The 18,731-nt window shown below is 40.3% G+C and overlaps 1 protein-coding gene across 7 annotated transcripts in view; it reads left to right on the top strand.

The window, feature by feature from the left end:
• Positions 1–18,731, top strand: part of wdfy3 (WD repeat and FYVE domain containing 3) — a 335,886-nt gene that overhangs the window by 184,075 nt on the left and 133,080 nt on the right. For all 7 annotated transcript variants that reach the window (XM_039758522.1, XM_039758515.1, XM_039758516.1 and 4 more), the window contains 3 exons: positions 1,523–1,700; positions 3,064–3,278; positions 3,886–3,998. In XM_039758522.1, the coding sequence (XP_039614456.1) occupies positions 1,523–1,700; positions 3,064–3,278; positions 3,886–3,998 (506 nt within the window). The remainder of the gene's footprint in view (positions 1–1,522; positions 1,701–3,063; positions 3,279–3,885; positions 3,999–18,731) is intronic.

Below are 18,731 nucleotides of genomic sequence, written 5' to 3' on the forward strand. Positions count from 1 at the left end.
TTTCAACTTGTCATTATGCCTTCCAGTATAATGAAAATGATTTGTTTATAGTCCAACTGTTACAGAAACATGCAGCAATCACATTGTACATGCGTAGTAGAATTAAAAGGAAAAAAACCTATATTGTATTCAAAATAAGGCAATATTTGCCATACACATAACAGCATGTATAAAACAGAATGAGTAACAATAACAAAATAAAATTCAGCTGCAAATGCAGATTTATTGGTTTAATTTGTTATTATGCAGGCTTGGAGTAGACAGCAATATGGTGTGGTGTTGAAATCCAAATATTCATTGCAAATATTATTTAGTAACCATTATACAGACAAATGTTAACAAAACGCAGTGTACTGGATTGTATGGCATAGAATCTAAATGTCCAGTGAAATAAGAAACCCTTTTAGACCCAAAATTAATATGTTCTTCATTTGCTATACATTGGTCTAGGATGCTGATGTATATTGCATACTGATGCAGTATGCTTGATATTTTGTTGTAGGCCAACATCTAATAACTAGAAAAGCAAATGTGTTATTTCTTCTGCTTCCCAGTGCAGATCTGCTGATGTTGATGTCATTCACTAATTAAAATTTTAGAACTTAGTATCTTCCTTTAACATCTCTATGGATTAAACTTCCAGACGCCAACAAGAACAAGTTATGGTTGTGCAGTCATTTCTCCTTTATTTAGCATATATGCCGTATGCCATTTAAGACAGCAAATTAATTTTACCAATCTAATGTTTACAGATTTGCCAGCATGTTTGTGTGTTCAGTTTTATTTGGCTTCCAATGTATTTGATACTGACATGTTCAATGTTACCATGACAGTTCATTCGGAGTTGACTTAAATTGCACTTTAAAATGCAACCTAATGCATTATGCATCCATTCACTATTCATAATGGTTATGAGAATATAATTTTATTTATGAATTACTATTATGAAACATTTCTGTGAGGAAAGTACTATTAATTTAATAGCAAAGGGTACTATCATATTGCATTGTTAGTTCTGTTTGTGCCAATGTAGTAATGTTCATTGTTATAATGAGAAATGCTTATTGTGTAACCTCTGAAAAGTCATCCAGAACATAACCCATGTGGCAGGACAAGGCAGGAGAGTAATAGTCCATAAGAAAGAATGTGTGTTAAAGAAAATTGTAAGCTTTATTTGTTTAAACTACAATATTATTATTAGACTACTAATACTTGAGAAATTCCTCAATGAAGCAGTAAAATCTTCACAGAAGAAGAGTGACTTTGAAGGAAGACCTGTTCATTCTGACTGGATGACTACAGAATGTCTGCATATACTGTTTATCCTCCAAATTTGTCCTTCAAGGTGAAAAAATAAGTTATAGGTTGTAAATAAACTGTAAATCGCACCACAGACACCTGAAGTAACTTGCATTTACATTACAGTATCTCAAGACACAAGTATGTTTATTTATTGTATTAATATACATGTATCTACATTATGTGTGACTTTGCCTTTTTTTTTATTCTGTCATCAATGAAGACATGGATATCATGTAGTGTCAGCTTCTGTGCCAAATGTGCCCCTCAAAGGAGTTGGTGAATTAAAGGTGAATTCAGGGATTGTGCCTCTTTCATCTGATTTGGTCATCATACACCCTGGAGCCGTACTCGCCACGCTTGATTTACTTGCCTCTGTCAGCTCAGATGTCCAACCAGAGGTAGGGATTGAGATGTGTCAAATATATAGAAAATGTCTCAGTCAGTGTTCATCAAGCTATTTTGTAACATAGAAGCATATGTCATATTCCTTTATCTTAGCTATGAATAACACATTGTATTGTGACTCACAAGATTTATTAAATGACTGACCTGAATAATGTAAGACCTCAATGTTCAGTACATCAGATCATATTGTCCATGTCTGTTGGACGTTTTGTATGACAAATTAATTACACTTTATATTATACATGCTTTTGTAATTAAATATGTTAAAGAAATAAGATGCATGGAATTTAAAAGCATAATATATAACAAAATCAGAGATATTTAACAATGACTTTATTAGACTACAGTTATGAGGTACTGAATAATTATACACATTTATAGTTGACACAGTTATATGTGCAAAGCAATGACATTTGTTCAATTTGAAGTAAATTTAATGATATTGTCAGCAGAGTTTCATTCTGAGGAAATAGGGTTAGATAGTTTAGATGCAAAAATGCAACAGGGACACTGTGAACATCAGAAGGGACTGTGGATCATATCACAGAGGAATGTTTTTAGAGTCCACAGTTTCAGCATATGGAGTTTGGTAGTGTTAATAACAACACCCAGAATGTGTAACCTTGTTAAATTAAGCTATAAAAAGTTCAGATACCCCAAAATAGGTGGCATTTCCTATTTGATATTAATGATGATAAAGGCTTTTTTTATTTTTTGAAAGGTTTATTTGTGCCATTCACATGATTAGATTTCTTAGAACAAAATTCTGCTTTTCAATATGAAGGCACTGGGAGAGAATATGACAAATGGTGTGCCAAGATCTCACCAGACAGTCAATGCTGGCTAGTTGTATTGAAATCTTTTTCTGAAGTATAACTTATTGTAAAAAATGCACATTTCTATTTTATACTGCTAGACTAGCAGATCCTGGTTTTTTGGTTATTTCTTAAGTTGTTTTCGCATTACTATTTCATTGATACATTTTTAAAACATATGTGGCAAATCAATTAATTTAAGTTATTGGACTCTCTGGTTTTGGTTTGATTGAATATTAAATTTGCCCAAATGGGTGAACCTTGTTTTTAACTTTAAGATCCATATTGTTGAATGTTTTTGTTTAGTATTTTGAGGTAGACATGCAGTCTGACACAATGACTTGCTGTTATGGCTGCAAAAAATGTTTCTATCTATACTGTGGGAATGGGTGAGTGATGATACACAAGACTAGTTTATGATGTTTTTGTTTGTTAGTGGCAGTTTTACTGATGTTTCTGTGAAGTTGTGATTGATCCTGAAAGTAAATAATTTCTTTTATTCATAACAAAGTTCACTAAGTTTTATATTTTATTTTCCCAGCATGCACTTGATCTCCAGCTAGCAGTTGCAAACATCCTGCAATCACTAGTGCATTCAGAGAGAAACCAACAGATCATGTGTGAAGCAGGACTTCACTCAAGATTGCTACAACGGTGCAGTGCTGCACTTGGCGATGAGGAACATCCTCTGCATCCACCATTGCAAAGAATGTTTGAACGCCTGGCATCACAGGCTTTACAGCCAATGGTCCTAAGGTAAAGAAAAAGAAAATTGCACTTAAATTATACATTAGAATTATTGTAGTGTTCCAGTAACTGGTGGAAATGATGATGTGAAGAGGTAGTAACAATATTTCTCTTAACATTTGGCTGACGATAATTACAAATGGTTCAAATAATCATTCCTTTTTGTCTAAGGTATTAACATGTTATTGAGAAAAACAAGAAATAATCCCACACAGCCCAACTCTTCATCTGAGGGCACACTTGGACGCATGTTCACATTCAAGTATGCAGAACCACTTTGCAGTAAACATATATGTATGATTATATATTGTAATTATGTTTTTCTTAAAAAAAAAAAAGTTATCAAATTGTCCTCATCAAAGATTAAACAAAACTAATGCATTTTACATTTTTTAAGCTGAAAAAAGGTTCCAGTCGAATGAGCATAAACCCTTTATTTAATCTTTGCTTACTGATTCACTTTTTATTGAAAATGTAACTGTTACTCTCTACATATAAACGCTCAAGTGGTTCAGCATGCTACATAAATAGAAATATATGCAAACATGACTTGTACTTTGTTAACAGTGGCAATCTAAAACATATATTTTGTTTGTTATTATTATTTTTTAATTAGGGAGTTTCTTCGACTTGGAAATCCATTGAACTGTGGCGCATGGGATAAGAAACTCTTAAAACAATACAGAGTTCACAAACCAAGCTCATTAAGTTATGAGGCTGAAATGAGAAGTAAGTGAAATATGTCTTCTTTTGTAATTGTTACAAAAAGATGGATACTATACTGTCAACTGTCTATATTTTGTGTTCTGTTATATGCATTTTCAACTGGAGTTTGCTTTCCACTTGTACTGGAGGTACATGGTAAAAATCATGGAAAGTTAGGGGTGAGGGTTGACTTGTTTCTCAATCTCAATCCTATTTTTTGTGAAAAATGTATCGATTTGTATGGATGATTACAATAAAATTATTTTTAAAAAATCAATGAAAGTTAAATTAATGTTAGTGTTAAACAGCAAACAGTAAATACAGGTATGTGTTAGTGTGTAACAACATGTCATGAAAAGGGAACTTGAGTTATAATGTATTTTGTATTCTTACTTATTGTTATATTTGTATTTATTTATTTATTTTCTTGTAAGTTCAGTGATTCTCGTTGTATTTTGTGATTTTGATTTTGTTTACCTTTGCGTTCACGTGACCATGAAAGATATTAATAGTACAGTGACAATAAAATAGGAATTTGTTTTTGTTTTGTTCAAATATGTTTGAAAGTTTTTATATTTGTTTTTCTGAATTCATTGTTTGAGAAGAATTTCATCTAATATTCTGCATTAGCTCATTTATTTCCCACTAGAAAGCTACCAACTGCCTTCTAGCACCTTGGTTAGCTCCAAGTAAATTGTTGTTTAGAACCTAATTATGTGGCTTACAAATACAGTAGTGCCTTTTCCCTGCTGTTCTAATATCCTCTTTAATAAAACCCCTGTGTGCATCCAGGTGTCCGTGTGTGTGTGTCTTCTGGTGAAGTGCACATGCGCGGGGCCACACGGCACGTGTTCAGTCTCTTCCTGTGCATTCCCTGTGTGTGCAGAGAGTGAGAGAGAGAGACACACATACACAGGTGCGTGCGCGAGAGACAGACAGACAGACAGACAGACACGCAGGCCCGCCCGAGAGATAGAGACGCAGGCAGGCAGGCAGGCAGTCAGTCAGTCACACATGCACGCACGCACGCACGCACGACACACACACACACACACACACATACACACACAGGCCTGGGGGACAGACACGCACATGCATGCATGCAAGCAGGCCGGCCTCAGAGACAGACACGCCCGCACGCACACACACACACACACACACACACAGGCGCACGCGTGCATTGTTGCAATGTTACTTTTCTTGGTTGTTTATTAGATTACGGATTTTTCAAATGTTCTTTTTTTCCCTGTGCTTAAAACTCATTAAAAAAGGTGTCTTTAGGGAGCAGGTCGTAAGGCTATAACGCAAGCTCTTGCAGTGTTAGTTTTCTCTGTTGTTCAAGGTTTTCTTAGTGTTGTTCAATGTTTTTACATTTAGTTTACTATTACGCTGTGCATTCAATGGTATAATTAACTATATTTGTGCTTAAAATCTTAAAAATATATATATTTGCATACAGTTCATATGGTCTGGAACGGATTAATTGTATTTACATACAATCCTATGGGGGAAATTACTTTGGTTCCACCGAGGTTCCACTGTATTACTGTCCGACAAAATTACAGGCATTTTACAGAAATACAAACCAGTATAACTGAGAGAGAAAATTAAAGGCACACAATACAGTGACGCATATTACAGCCACATACAAGGTCCCTTGCCATTTAATATAGACTGTTCCTACTAATGTTTATGCACTACTGTTCTAGTGTCTGTTATTGTAACGGGCTTAATGTCTAGTCAATAAATAAATCAATAGTAACAAAACAGACAGAGAGAGAGTGGGGGCACCTCGAAGGTGAACCCCATATTTTTGTTGGCCAAAGGGAAAATGAGAAGCAAGGCAAATAGCAACAAGACTTGAATGTCGTTCCAGATGGTTGTCAGAACCTGACCAACTTGAAGATGGTGGCTATGGCCCTTAAGAGAAAGCCAGATCGGAAGGGGTAGTCAGGTAGAATGGGTCGCCCGATCTGTATGAAGAAAAGAAGGAGAAGCATCAGGTGACCATGCCAACCATTAGTTTGGGTTGGAATTGCAACTAGATGAGCTTTCCAAGTGTATGTGTGTGACTATATACAGTATGTAAGAGCCAGCCCTGGAAAGGACACCAGTCCAACACTGAAAATGTCAATACAGTATTGATACAGTAAATTAAAGTGAAACTTTACTCTTTTGGCAATGTATTTCATTATGTAAACACAACTTTTGAAATGTCTCATTGTAGATAGCAGATATTAAGGCAAAAATGTTTTTTTTTTATTAAGTATTGATTGGCATTTCTAAATGGTGGAAATTCTAGTTTTTAAGCATTTACATTCCATAAATATTGCCAATACATTTACACTTATTACACCACATCAGCTAGTGCCAAATAAGTACTTCATTTTGCATAAAATTCATTATCAGATTCAGATTAAAGATTTCTGTAAACGTTTGTAATATTTGCATAGAACAATTTGGTGAGTATTATAGGAGAATCATGCGTCTATACTCTGCATTTTATTTAAATGAGTTACCTATTATTAGGTTGTCACGGATTGTCTATAGCCGATCCCAATAGCATCATTCACAAGACAGGGCTTGCATTAGATGTAATGCCAGTCCATCACAGTTAACATCTGTCCACACACCTATGTCTCCTCATACTATGCCAGTGTAGAGTCCTAACTTCTTATTTTTTTAATGTGGAAGGAAACTGGAATACCTATAGAAAAGCCTAAACAGACACTAGGAGAAAGTCCAGTTCTACACAGATACAGGGTAAGGTTGGGATTTTATCTTTAAATTCTGAAACCGTGTTGCAGCAGCTCTAATCATGGTGCCACTTTGCCTTCCTTTCTTACTTGTATTGAGCCAAGTGAAAGTTGCCAATCGACCTAAACGATGTCGTTCTGGGATGTAAGGGGAATTTTGACTACTTGGGGAGAATGTACAAATTGAACACGCATATGCTTATCCCAAGAGATATAAAACCAATGAATCTACAACCATACTGCCTTTTAATAGAGAGTAGAGAGGGAAAAAATGGGAAGTGGTATATGAATTTTATTCATCATATTATGTAATCTGCATTAAGAAAATCAGTGACTTATTTGAAGTATGGTGCTAATTTATTTCAAGGCAGTATCAGGATAAGATGTTACTTGATTTAATAAAAAAGAAGACTTTAAGGAAATTGGGGTTGCTCTCTTTACAACAAGAAATAATAAGCTTCACACATTTGTAGATGATGTAGTGCTAATTAGTTTTTGATGGATTTCAATAAGTAAGCCATTTTGTACAAATCAGATTGGCTCACTGATATGTTTTAAGAAAAAAGCATATACTAAGCAGAAAATGTAACATAGTTCCAATAATAACTCAAAGCCTAATACATTTTGGCTGTCATTTGCACAAATTTTATATCTGCAGCTATAGCAATAATGTTTTAATCCCTTTAACACCACAAGTGTGTTGCTATTAAATTAAAAAAAAAAAAAAACACTCTCAGCATTTTCCTAATATATAACTTCTAACAATGTTCGCACTAAAACATTGGTTAAGTTATATTCATCAGCCTAGTGTGTAAGTAAATGTGAAAAATGCTAACATTTATGGATTGAAATTGCATTATGTTGACCATAGGTTTTATATTTTGATAAGCCAGTGAGAGAGCCTCAGGGATACAACTTTTTGTAATGAAAGCAAAATGTTCAATGAGCCAGCCACAGTTCACTCAGATTTGAACAAAAATAACAACAGACATACTTTTGGGAGCTGTGGTCTAGATCTACTCTTAAACTGAGTGTGTAGCTTTACAATTAATTTTCATTCACAATTCTTCTTCTTTGCTCACTTGCCCAGGGGAGGGTTGTAGGGCAGCTGGATCCTTTCCCAGCAATCACAGATTGCAAGACAGAAACAGTACCTGAACATGGCATCATTTCACCACAGGGTGAAAACAGCAACTCTCACAATGCTTTCAGGGTGTGCTAAGTGTTATAATTACATGAGAAAATGTACACAACACTATTTATAAATATTAAATATGTAACTATCAGGTCCCCAAACTGATAAGTCTAAAAATCTTATCAGCGTCGTCTTCCAGTTCACAAAACACACATGTAGTTAACAGGACGTGCTATCTTTACTGACTTGTTTAATAACCATGTAAGGGCAAAGAGAACCCATAGCAACATATAACATTCTTCCCTTCATATAGTGTTCTTAACAACATGATACTACAGTGCATAGTAAATTGCCATCCTATGACATCCAAAACTAGGGTTGTCAAAAGTATCGAAATATTAAGTATAGATTTTAATATTTAAGATCATTATTTAATGCTTATTTTTCTTGGTATCGATTCTGCAATGTGCGTTACAAATATACTTCCAGTTTGCCATGGTTCGAGTTGCAGCCCCATTTTCACCCACTGATAGGTGTTAATAAATCAGCTTCTGAGACCGTTTGTATGGTTAGAGTGCCAGTCAGTACAATGAGACATTGAGTGGTGGGAGGATTGGCCCCCTTGGTGCCTGGGGCTTGTGTACTTAACTAAACAGCGATCCTTAGATGACAGTGTCCCAAGCTGCCAGATCTGGTGACGAGTGGATTGACAGGCTTGGGTTAAAGGACTAACATGCAAGTCAATACAAAGAATTTCGAGTTGTATCTTCTTTCCTAAATTATGGAAACATTAATATGTGTAAACCTGTAAACTGCCTCTTTAAATGCAGCAGTTTACAGGTTTACACATATTAAATGTTATTTTTTTTCTTCAGGTTAGTACATTTTTGTAGCCAGTTAAAAGTTTAACTCATTAAAATTTAATACATTAATACAGGGGTCTGCATTTATTTTTACCTGCCAGCCAGTTTTATTCTGCGCTGTTTATTCATTCTATCTTTAGCACTGGATCTTCTTCACTCCCTTGACTTTTAAACTGTCACTGTGAAGTGTGCTACCATAGAGCATTTAATTCTTTTACATTATTATGTGTGATTTTAAAATTTTATTTAATCATTTTTAATATAGAATGTAAGGCGGTGTAATATATTAGTGCTAAATTGTATATACAGTGGCACAACTATTCCATGTGCTCAAGTACTTCCAGCTGTGCTTCAAAATGTGTACAGTGGAACCTCAAGTCACACACGTCTCTGAACATGTACAAATCGGGTTATGACCAAAAAGTTCGCCAAACTTTTGCATCTGTTCATGACCACACACTCGGGTGACGAACAAGCCAGTTTCCCTTCTGGTTTGTACGTGCTGATGGTTTCCGCACATGTTCAGTCTCTCCCTGTACAGTACATTGTTCTCGGTCAGACATGCATCGCGCAGAGGGACTTTGTGGTATAGCAGGTCTACAGCTCACATCAAGAGGCCGGTTTTAAATAAATAATCACCGCGCTTGCAGCTTAGCGAGGGGACGTGGTAGTTGATTGCTACAGCTGCCATGTCCTCTTCATAAATAGAAGCGCAAGGCAGCTAAAGGAAGGAAAAAGAAAAGAAAGACAGAAGTTGCAGAGTGAGGAAGTAAGCAGGAAGCAGTGTGGAAAGAACCGGTGTGAGCGAGCGGGCAAGTGCGTACTTGCAGGCAGGCAGGCAGGCAGCTGGACAGTGAGCCCAAGCAGGGGTGTTTTGGCTGACACTCGGTGGGGCAGAAGGAAGCGGTCGCTCCAGCTGAGCGATCAAGGAGCTGGAGTGACCAGAAGATGGACGGCTGGCCACATAAGAAGGCAGTTAAAGAATGCACTGGGCTTGTTTTTAAAGAGACTGCTTCGAGCATTGTTTTAACCTAGTTGTATTTAATGAAGACTTTTTTCTATTGGATTTTAACCTCCACTTCACTTCTGTTTTTATGGGATTTATTTGTTGAAGGATTGTGAAAGCACTGTACTTTATTTAATTTGGACATTGTTTTTGATTGTTGTTTTGTTGATTTTAATAAAGCAATTGGCACTTTTTGCACCACCCGATTGCTCCATTGTAGTGCCTCACTGTCGTGCTCATCGGTAACATTACCGACGGTGACGGGTTTAAGGGCTCCCGGAAGCGAGATGGGAGCATGCAGTGAACCTGCATCATCACTGACTTTACCTCAAAACTGTAATCTCTTCTCCACCCAGTTCCTCCTCCCTTCCTTTATGCCAGTTACTCAACTCATGCAAGGTTAGTTTTCTTGGTTGTTTATGGTTAGTTTTTGTATAAATTATGGATTTTTCAAATGTTAATTTTTTTCCCTGTGCTTAAAAGTCATTTAAAAAGTGTTTACAGAGAATGGTTCGTAAGGCTAGAACTCTTGCAATGTTAGTTTTCTCTTTTCAATGTTTTCTCAGTGTTATTCAATGTTTTTACATTTAGTTTACTATTACACTGTGCATTGTATGGTATAACTAGCAAAATACCCACGCTTCGCAGCGGCGAAGTACTACCTTAAAATTTTTATTAAGAAAAAATTAAACCTTTTTAAACTGAGGGAAAATATACCAATAATTATTTGTTAAGGATCTCTTTGTATACCACATTGTGAGTTCGGCCCTCCAGTTGTAATATGACCAAGCTGTACGCTGAGCTTACTCTTGAGCATGCAACATACAGTTGGCCATGTGAACAGTAATCTTGTTTCAAATCTCACAGCTTGGATTGCTGCTGTCATAATCGGTTTGAGTTTCATGGTTTGTTTCAATTACGACAGTATTTGCAGGACTTGTGTTGAAGTGACATTCAGCATCTGTCAAGCGTTGTAAGCATACAACCGGTTTCATCAATAACTTCATATCCAGCTTTTGAGAATTTAAACATTCATAAACATCAAAGTGTCCACTACTGAAATCGTCACCTGTGAATCTAAGATGTTTAAGAGGCACTGGCAGTTGTCGAAAGGTGTAAAATATTTGGCCATTTCGGTACACTTGAAAGCGGCAGCTGAACAATTCAGCGGCAGCCATCAACTCACATGCAGAACCATAGGTGAAGGGTTAAGCATTTCACTCTTATAGTGCTCCTGTGTAGTATAATTATCTCCTGTATCATCATCAGTCCACACCTTGAACCTGTCCCAGTTATTCAATACATAAGACACAATGTTCCTCCGGATATCAAGAGTGAGCCTGATATGGCCGTGCAATATGTAACACAGAGAATGGAAAAGGTAGGTGCCATCTCCGGGCATGGAAACCACTCAGTAAGTGACAGTTCTTTGATCGATGGTGATCACCTCGATGGACATGTTAATGGGGGTACGGTTGGAATGATAATGGAAATGGGTACCTGAAAAATGTAAAGTAAGTCTAAAATAAATAAACAATAACTATAATCGTAATAAACGAACAATAAAACAGCGGAGAAGCCGTGGATTAAATAAAAAGGCTGTAGTTATCAGCAGGGAGACGTGAATCCCGTGGCAAAGCAAGGAAGGGAATGAAGAGACCGGAGAGACGGATGGCCTTATATAGGCAGGCAGCCAACAACATGGGAGGCGTATGGATGGGGGGACCCAACACCGCCTCACACGGTGACCGAGCTGCAGGCTATGGACGTATATATGTACGTAAGTAGGATTCAGTTAGCATTGGGAACCAGCGTACCAAATTTCTTGAAGATGGGCCCATAAGTAACAAAGACCATTGAAAAGTTCAATATGGCGGCCGACAGTGGCATCATACCACCGAAATAAGTACGTACATTGGTTTCGGTTAGTGCAGGGAAGCCGCCTACCAAATTTCATGAAGATGGGGCCATAAATAAGAATGTTCAACATGGCGGACGTTGTTGACCGTTATGACCGTAGAATTTCAAAATGAAACCTGCTTAACTTTTGTAAGTCAGCTGTAAGGAATGAGCCTGCCAAATTTCAGCCTTCTACTTACACGGGAAGTTGGAGAATTAGTGATGAGTGAGTGAGTCAGTGAGGGCTTTGCCTTTTATTAGTATGGATTAACTATTTTTGTGCTTAAAAATCTTTAAAAAAATATATATTTCCATACAGCTCGTACGGTCCGGAACGGATTCATTGTATTTACATACAATCCTATGGGGGAAATTACTTCGGGTCACGACCAAATCGGGTTGCGACCAGAATTGTGGAACGAATTACGGTCGTGACCCGAGGTTCCACTGTATTTAGTATTTCCGGGCTTATTTGAAGCCTAACAAAAGCACTCAGAGCACATTGACGTTAGTTTTTCTTGCAAAAATTTGAAAGTTACAAAGAGATCATAGTGTATTTACCCAATAATGCAATGTGCACGGTTTTCATTTATGCATAGCCTTTGAACATGTCAGTGGTCTGTTAGTGTGTTACTTTTCTGAACAATTGTTTGCAAAACTCCACATTGATATTCTTTTTAATTTAATGTTTATGTTAGCTTTAACATTTTTATAGGCATTTTTTACAAAACATTACAATACTTATTCAATTAACATTTAATGACATGTGTAACATTTCATTGTGGTACCTCAGTAACAGAGTTTGTTTTCATCAGTTTAAAAAAAAACAAAAATACTCGTGACCGGATTTGTCTGTTCATTGTTTATAGAACTTTATACTTGCCTTTTACATAAGGTTTCACTACCTGAAGTATTTGCATGTGTGAACCCGGCCCGGACACAGACAGGCGGACATGTTGTCTTCAAATCACCACACGTTTATTAACACAAGTATTTACAATACTGGTCACAAAGACCTAGTCCAATGGTCACTCAGACCCAGTTCAAAGTGCACAATACCCCAATAAACACACAGTCCTGGCCACAATGCCTTGTCTTCGGGCCGCCTCCACAGCTCCTCTTGCCTCTTCCTCCTTCCACCCAACTCTAGCCTCGGATGAATGGAGACGGCCCCTTTTATTCAGTACCCGGATGAGCACCAGGTGTTCCCGGCATTCCTCCTCTGGCCACGCCCCAGCGTGGCGGAAGTGCCGGCTGTCCTCCCGGCTGCTCTCCGGGCGCCGTCATAAATCTTCCCCCCAGCACTTCCACCACACCAGGACACAACAGGTCCCCAAGGCATTGGGGCGCCTCCTGGCGGTGACCACGGGCCCCCTACAGGGTAGGGCTTCCATGCCCTCAACCCGTGGCCCCCAGAGCAACCCGGAAGGCAACCCCCACGTGATCCAGGGTGGGCACAGACCCACATTCGGTCCCTCATGACGTCCCGGCCGGGTCATGGCCCCTGGCATCCCTGACACTGTCCCACAGCCAGCGAAGACCACTCGGGGGAAAGAGCGGCCTGTCCCGCGAGGGCAGCGCAGCCCCGAAGCGGGTCCAACTCCAGGATAGCTGGGGTCCGGCCCCGCTCTCCAAGCAGGGACAGGGGCGGAGACACGGCATGAGCACCACCACTTGGTGCTCCCCTGCGCCTCGCACAGGTTGTGCTCCCCCCTCTTACCGACACCCCTGGGCCTCCTTGATCGGCACCCCCTCCGAGGCCTCCGCGCCCCTTTGGTCGCTCGCTCGCTCCCTCCCTTGCAGCCTCCTCCAGCCGTGGCGACATTCGCGCACCAGCAGAGAGATCCTTCCGCAGACGGTCCGATATCAGAGGGCAGGTCCCCAACGAAGGGGGTCCTACGGCTCGCCCGGGGTCCATCCCTACAAAAGATAAGACGGGGGCAGAACCGCTGCCAAAGCACCTTTCCCACGCCACACACGGGCAGCGTTCCCCCCTCCAATCGGCACCCCGGCACTTGCCTGTTCGGCACTCTCTCCGTGGCTTCCGTGTCCCTCTCAATGATGGAAACGTCGGCACTGCCTGCGCTCTCTCCGCTGGCCTCAGGGATTCCCTCTGCCCCCGCAGAGGGTGGCCAGCACCCGGACACGTGCACATCGGAGGAATCGACACCCAGCCTCTTATTCCTCCGTTCACTCTGGGACGCCATGACGGTTGGAGACTCCTTATGGAAAAGAAGGCGCCTCTTTCCCGTCTGCGTCCCTATAGTGCGGAGCGAGACCGCAGCCAACTCGGGGCAGAGGGCGCTAGGACGCGGGGCACTTAGCAGCCCGTGTTCATTCAGCGTCCTCTGACTCCCCTCGTCACAAGATACAGCCCGCGGCGCCGCACCTCCTGTCGGAGGGCTGCTTACTCGGAGCTGATCGTTAACATCACAGCCATTTTCAACAGACCCTCCCGCATGCTGTATGGAGTCGGCTGTACTCACCGTCTCCGCCCTACCTCTCCAGCTGGAGATTCCAGCGTTGCGCCGTCCCGTTGTCGATCGAACGTTTTCAGTGCCGCGAGCGCCTTCCTCTCCAGTTCCAGCACCTCAGCCCGGAGGGCACATAGCATCTGTAATATACACTGCTCCGCGGGCTGGAAGGGACGCCTCCAGCTCCGCCAGAGCAGCCGGCAAAGACAGGAAGTTAACCGACGCGGAGCCTACCTGTCTGTCAGCCTCCGACGCCGGCCACTTCCTGTGGGCCTTCACCTCCGGCCCAATCGGGTCTCCCCCCTGCCCGTGATGGACATTCCTTGGTCCCGCCTCTCTGCAGTTATCGGCGGGCACACAAGACACACGCGTGCCTATCAGGGGGAGGGACTTCTGGTCCGCGGCCATCTTGCCTCCCCTTCTGCGGTGGCGACGTGCTCGCCGGCAGCCCTGTTGTTGCTGGCGACCTTCGAGCTGCAGCGTCTCCTGCCGCCGTACTGCCGGAGCCCCGCAGACCAGCATGCGCCTGCCACTGACGTGGGTCCGGGAAGTCCCTGCCTGCAAAAGAAAATACACGCCCGGCCCCCACGGGCCGGCTGCCACTAGGCAGGGAACTCACCTCCCCGGACTCGTCAAAACGAGGACCCCTCCTCGGCGTGGCCTTTCTCGACGCCATGCCGTCCCGGGTGCCTCCAGCAACGGTGCGATCTTCAGAGCCCGCTGCACTCCTGGTAGGCACGCCGCCCGCCCGCATCAGTGAAATATGGCCTTCCTGCGGACCCCTGGTGGTCCGTGGGGTTCCTTTACCCCGCGGGGCTGTGTGCACGCAGCACCCACGGCACGTGTGTGGGCGCACCTGCTGCGCCGGGCCGTCCACAAAATATTTATATGTTGGGGGTCCCCGACTTGAACCAGACGGTTCATCCCTGTTCGGGCGCCATTGTGGAAGTTGACCCAGACACAGACAGGCGGACATGTTGTCTTCAAACCACCACACGTTTATTAACACAAGTATTTACAATACTGGTCACAAAGACCTAGTCCAATGGTCACTCAGACCCAGTTCAAAGTGCACAATATCCCAATAAACACACAGTCCTGGCCACAATGCCTTGTTTTCGGGCCGCCTCCACAGCTCCTCTTGCTTCGTCCTCCTTCCACCCGACTCTAGCCTCGGATGAATGGAGACGGCCCCTTTTATTCAGTACCTGGATGAGCACCAGGTGTTCCCGGCATTCCTCCTCTGGCCACGCCCCAGCGTGGCGGAAGTGCCGGCTGTCCTCCCAGCTGCTCTCTGGGCGCCATCATAAATCCTGTGGCGGAAGTGCTGGGGTAACAGGTCCCCAAGGCATTGGGGCACCTCCTGGCGGTGACCACGGGCCCCTACAGGGTAGGGCTTCCATGCCCTCGACCCGTGGCCCCCAGAGCAACCCGGAAGGCAACCCCCACGTGATCCAGGGTGGGCACAGACCCACATCCGGTCCCTCATGATGTCCCGGCCGGGTCATGGCCCCTGGCATCCCTGACACATGTTATAAATACAATTTCTGTTGTTTTCATCAATGTAAAGATTTTAATACATACATAATTAGAATTTAAGCTTTTTATTAAGTTACATCACATCATACTGTATTGGGTATTGAAAATGGAAATTTGAATACTTTTTTATTATTGTATTGAAATTTGGAATTTTGGTATCTTGACAACCTGATCCAAAATATAAATAATCTATTCTTTTACCATACAAAATGAAAACAATCCCTGGCGCTGATACATAGAGGGATAAATGTCAGAGTTTTTAGATGCTTGCTTATCTTTGTCCAGTATTTGTTTTTATAAAGAATACAACCATGTGCATAGCTGATTTTAATATGCAGTGGATTTGTTTTGCAGTGGCACCCTGAAGGTCATGTGGCTCAATAAATATAAATACAGTAATGTTGTTTACAAATGCGAAAAAAGGAAAGAGAAGTATTTTCAAGCAGTGGATTGATCAAATCAGTTTAATGCTGTACTTTAACCAGTGTATTAGCGTAGTGACTGTGTCTTCAGGCAGTTTTTCTGTTTTTGAAAAACCTCATTGCTAAGTCAAAAGAGAAGAATAGTTATAGCTTCCCAAGATGGCTTATTTCAGTTTTGGTACAGTGCTATTACGTTTTCTTTTTAAATTAATTTTTCTCCATTCTTTAATCTTTACAGTAATCTAAGAATGCTGCAACAGGTGCAAATCGTATTCATTTAACAATTTTGAACTGCATGAGATATGCAGCTCAGATTGCCATCAGTTCTGGTAAATTTAATCTTGCTTTCAGGACTTTATGCAACCTGATATCATTTTTACAATTTTTCATCTCTTTTGGCTATTAAAGTGTGCAGTGTTCCAGAATTCTTGTAGTTGGTAGTAACTGAGTTCCATTGCAACAGTAAACTTAAAAATAAGTTTTTAAAAGTTTCTTAGCTTGATTTCTATAGGTTGTAAATTATTTGTTTCCAAGGCTGAGCACACATGCAATGCACATGATGTCATTTTTTGGGAGTTCATGCAGTCACAAGCGTATCTTTTCAAAAACAAAAATGACAATAAAAAAAAGTATTGAAGCATGCTAACAGATACCCTTTGCAAAGAGTTAATTGTTGAAACATTTTGCATCTCAGGTAATATTAACAGTTTGTAGAAATAAGCAGTCCCCGTTTATGACTAGAGCAATCCATCCATTATCCAACCCGCTATATACTAACTACATGGTCATGGGGGTCTGATGAAGCCAATCTCAGCCAATAGAGGGCGCAAGACAGGAAACAAACCCTGGGCAGGGCGCCAGCCCACCGCAGTGACTAGAACAAGTCATAGTAAAATAATTTTAATTTAAAATGTATTTTTCATTTGCATTCGAGTGTTGCTCATAATTATTCTGTTAAAAAAGTTTTATAATTAAACCATTTGTCTAAATGTAAATCAGTGTTTGTCTTTAACCTTGCCTAGGTTAATATGTATACCTAACTTTTATGCAGCCCACTGCAGGAGTCATTATTGGCAATTTTGACTGCCACCAATAAAGCTTGGCCACCCCTAGTCAACATCTTTAGGGTAAACTGACTATTGCAATTAGTTGATAATGGCACTTTCACACATAGTATTTCGTTTATTATTAAAGCTTGGGGGTTTCTGCCCCCTGCTCGCTTCGCTTGCCAACCCCCGGGTAGGCACTACGTGCTAGCCACTTCACGGCTTGGCTGCTCATGTATGGGGAAGTGGATTTAAAATTTAAACAGTTGATATTTTCATGGGAATTGTTACATATGCATAATAGACCTAACTTTTTTACATTACAGCGAGTAATTAACCATAGTAAAAAAATAGTAAAACATAATAAATTGAAAGAAAATTATGTTTCATGTTGCGTTAGAGGTATTCGTTGCGTTATACGTTTTTGTTCTGTTTGGCTTTGAAATTAACACGCAAATACTTTTCAAACTTAAACTTTTACTATAAAACTTCAGTAAAAACAATATTTGGAATTAACTTTTTGTCAATATCACATTGAATTTTAATTCGGTGTTTGGAGTTACATCGTGACAACAGAACGTATAACTGCCTTTGAGTGAATATCGTTTCTTTCTCACTTTTTAGAATGTTTGTCCCTGTGATTTGCTAATTGTCATAGCAAAAGCTATTCTAACGAGAAACTTTAAACATTTTAATACGAGTAGCATATAAAGATCTCTTTTGGTGTCTAATGTTATCCGTGGAATATGTACTACATTACCTTTCTTTGTTGCCTGTTAAAATTTTACATGTCAGAATTGTTTGACCAATTTTTAATATAACTGATCTTGTCCTATTGCATAGCCCATTACTCAGACATAAATCATGCAATGACATTACGATACATCCTTCTTTCAGCAGTAATTCGGCTGGTGGAAGACCAGATGATGTTAACGGTTATAGATATTCTACAGGATATTGCAAGTTGATGTTTTCATCTTCTGCAACATCACCACCAACTGTTTCAGCATAGTCTATTTATACACATTTAACCATTTGCCGTATAACTAATAGATAATTTTCACGTTAATCTGTTTGACTTCATCTTTTCTCGGTGCTAGGATTGCCCGTGTACTCTTTTCTTCTGTTGATAACCCTTCGAGATGAAATTCTTCATTAAGATTTGGATATAATAAGTCTTATTTTATTGGAAACTTAAAATGAGGAAAACTTAAAGATTTATAAGAGCTGAGAGCGTAGGAACTGTGTCTGACAAAAGCATTTACACGAATGAGAGGTGTGAAGACCGTGGGTGTGGGCTGTAACCTGAAATGGTTGAGACAATAGTCTCTAGACAATAGTCTCGTCTCGTGGGACGTGAAAAATCTCTTGGCAATAGTCTCGTCTCAAGATTTTCTTTTATAATAGAGACACATGTCTGTAGCAACAGATTATGAAGCAAAGGCATAATGTCCATAAAATTACACATGTTTTTAAGTGCTTTAATGAATCGATGATCTCTTCAGTGATGATGTGTTTAAAATAGGCTAAATTGTGTATTTATTGTGAGTATATTTGAAGGTGCTTTAGGAGCAGTTGTTATAGTTTATTTTTACACAAACATACCAAGTTAGTGGC

Source organism: Polypterus senegalus, chromosome 7 (assembly GCF_016835505.1).
Source record: "Polypterus senegalus isolate Bchr_013 chromosome 7, ASM1683550v1, whole genome shotgun sequence".
Lineage (NCBI taxonomy): Eukaryota > Metazoa > Chordata > Cladistia > Polypteriformes > Polypteridae > Polypterus > Polypterus senegalus.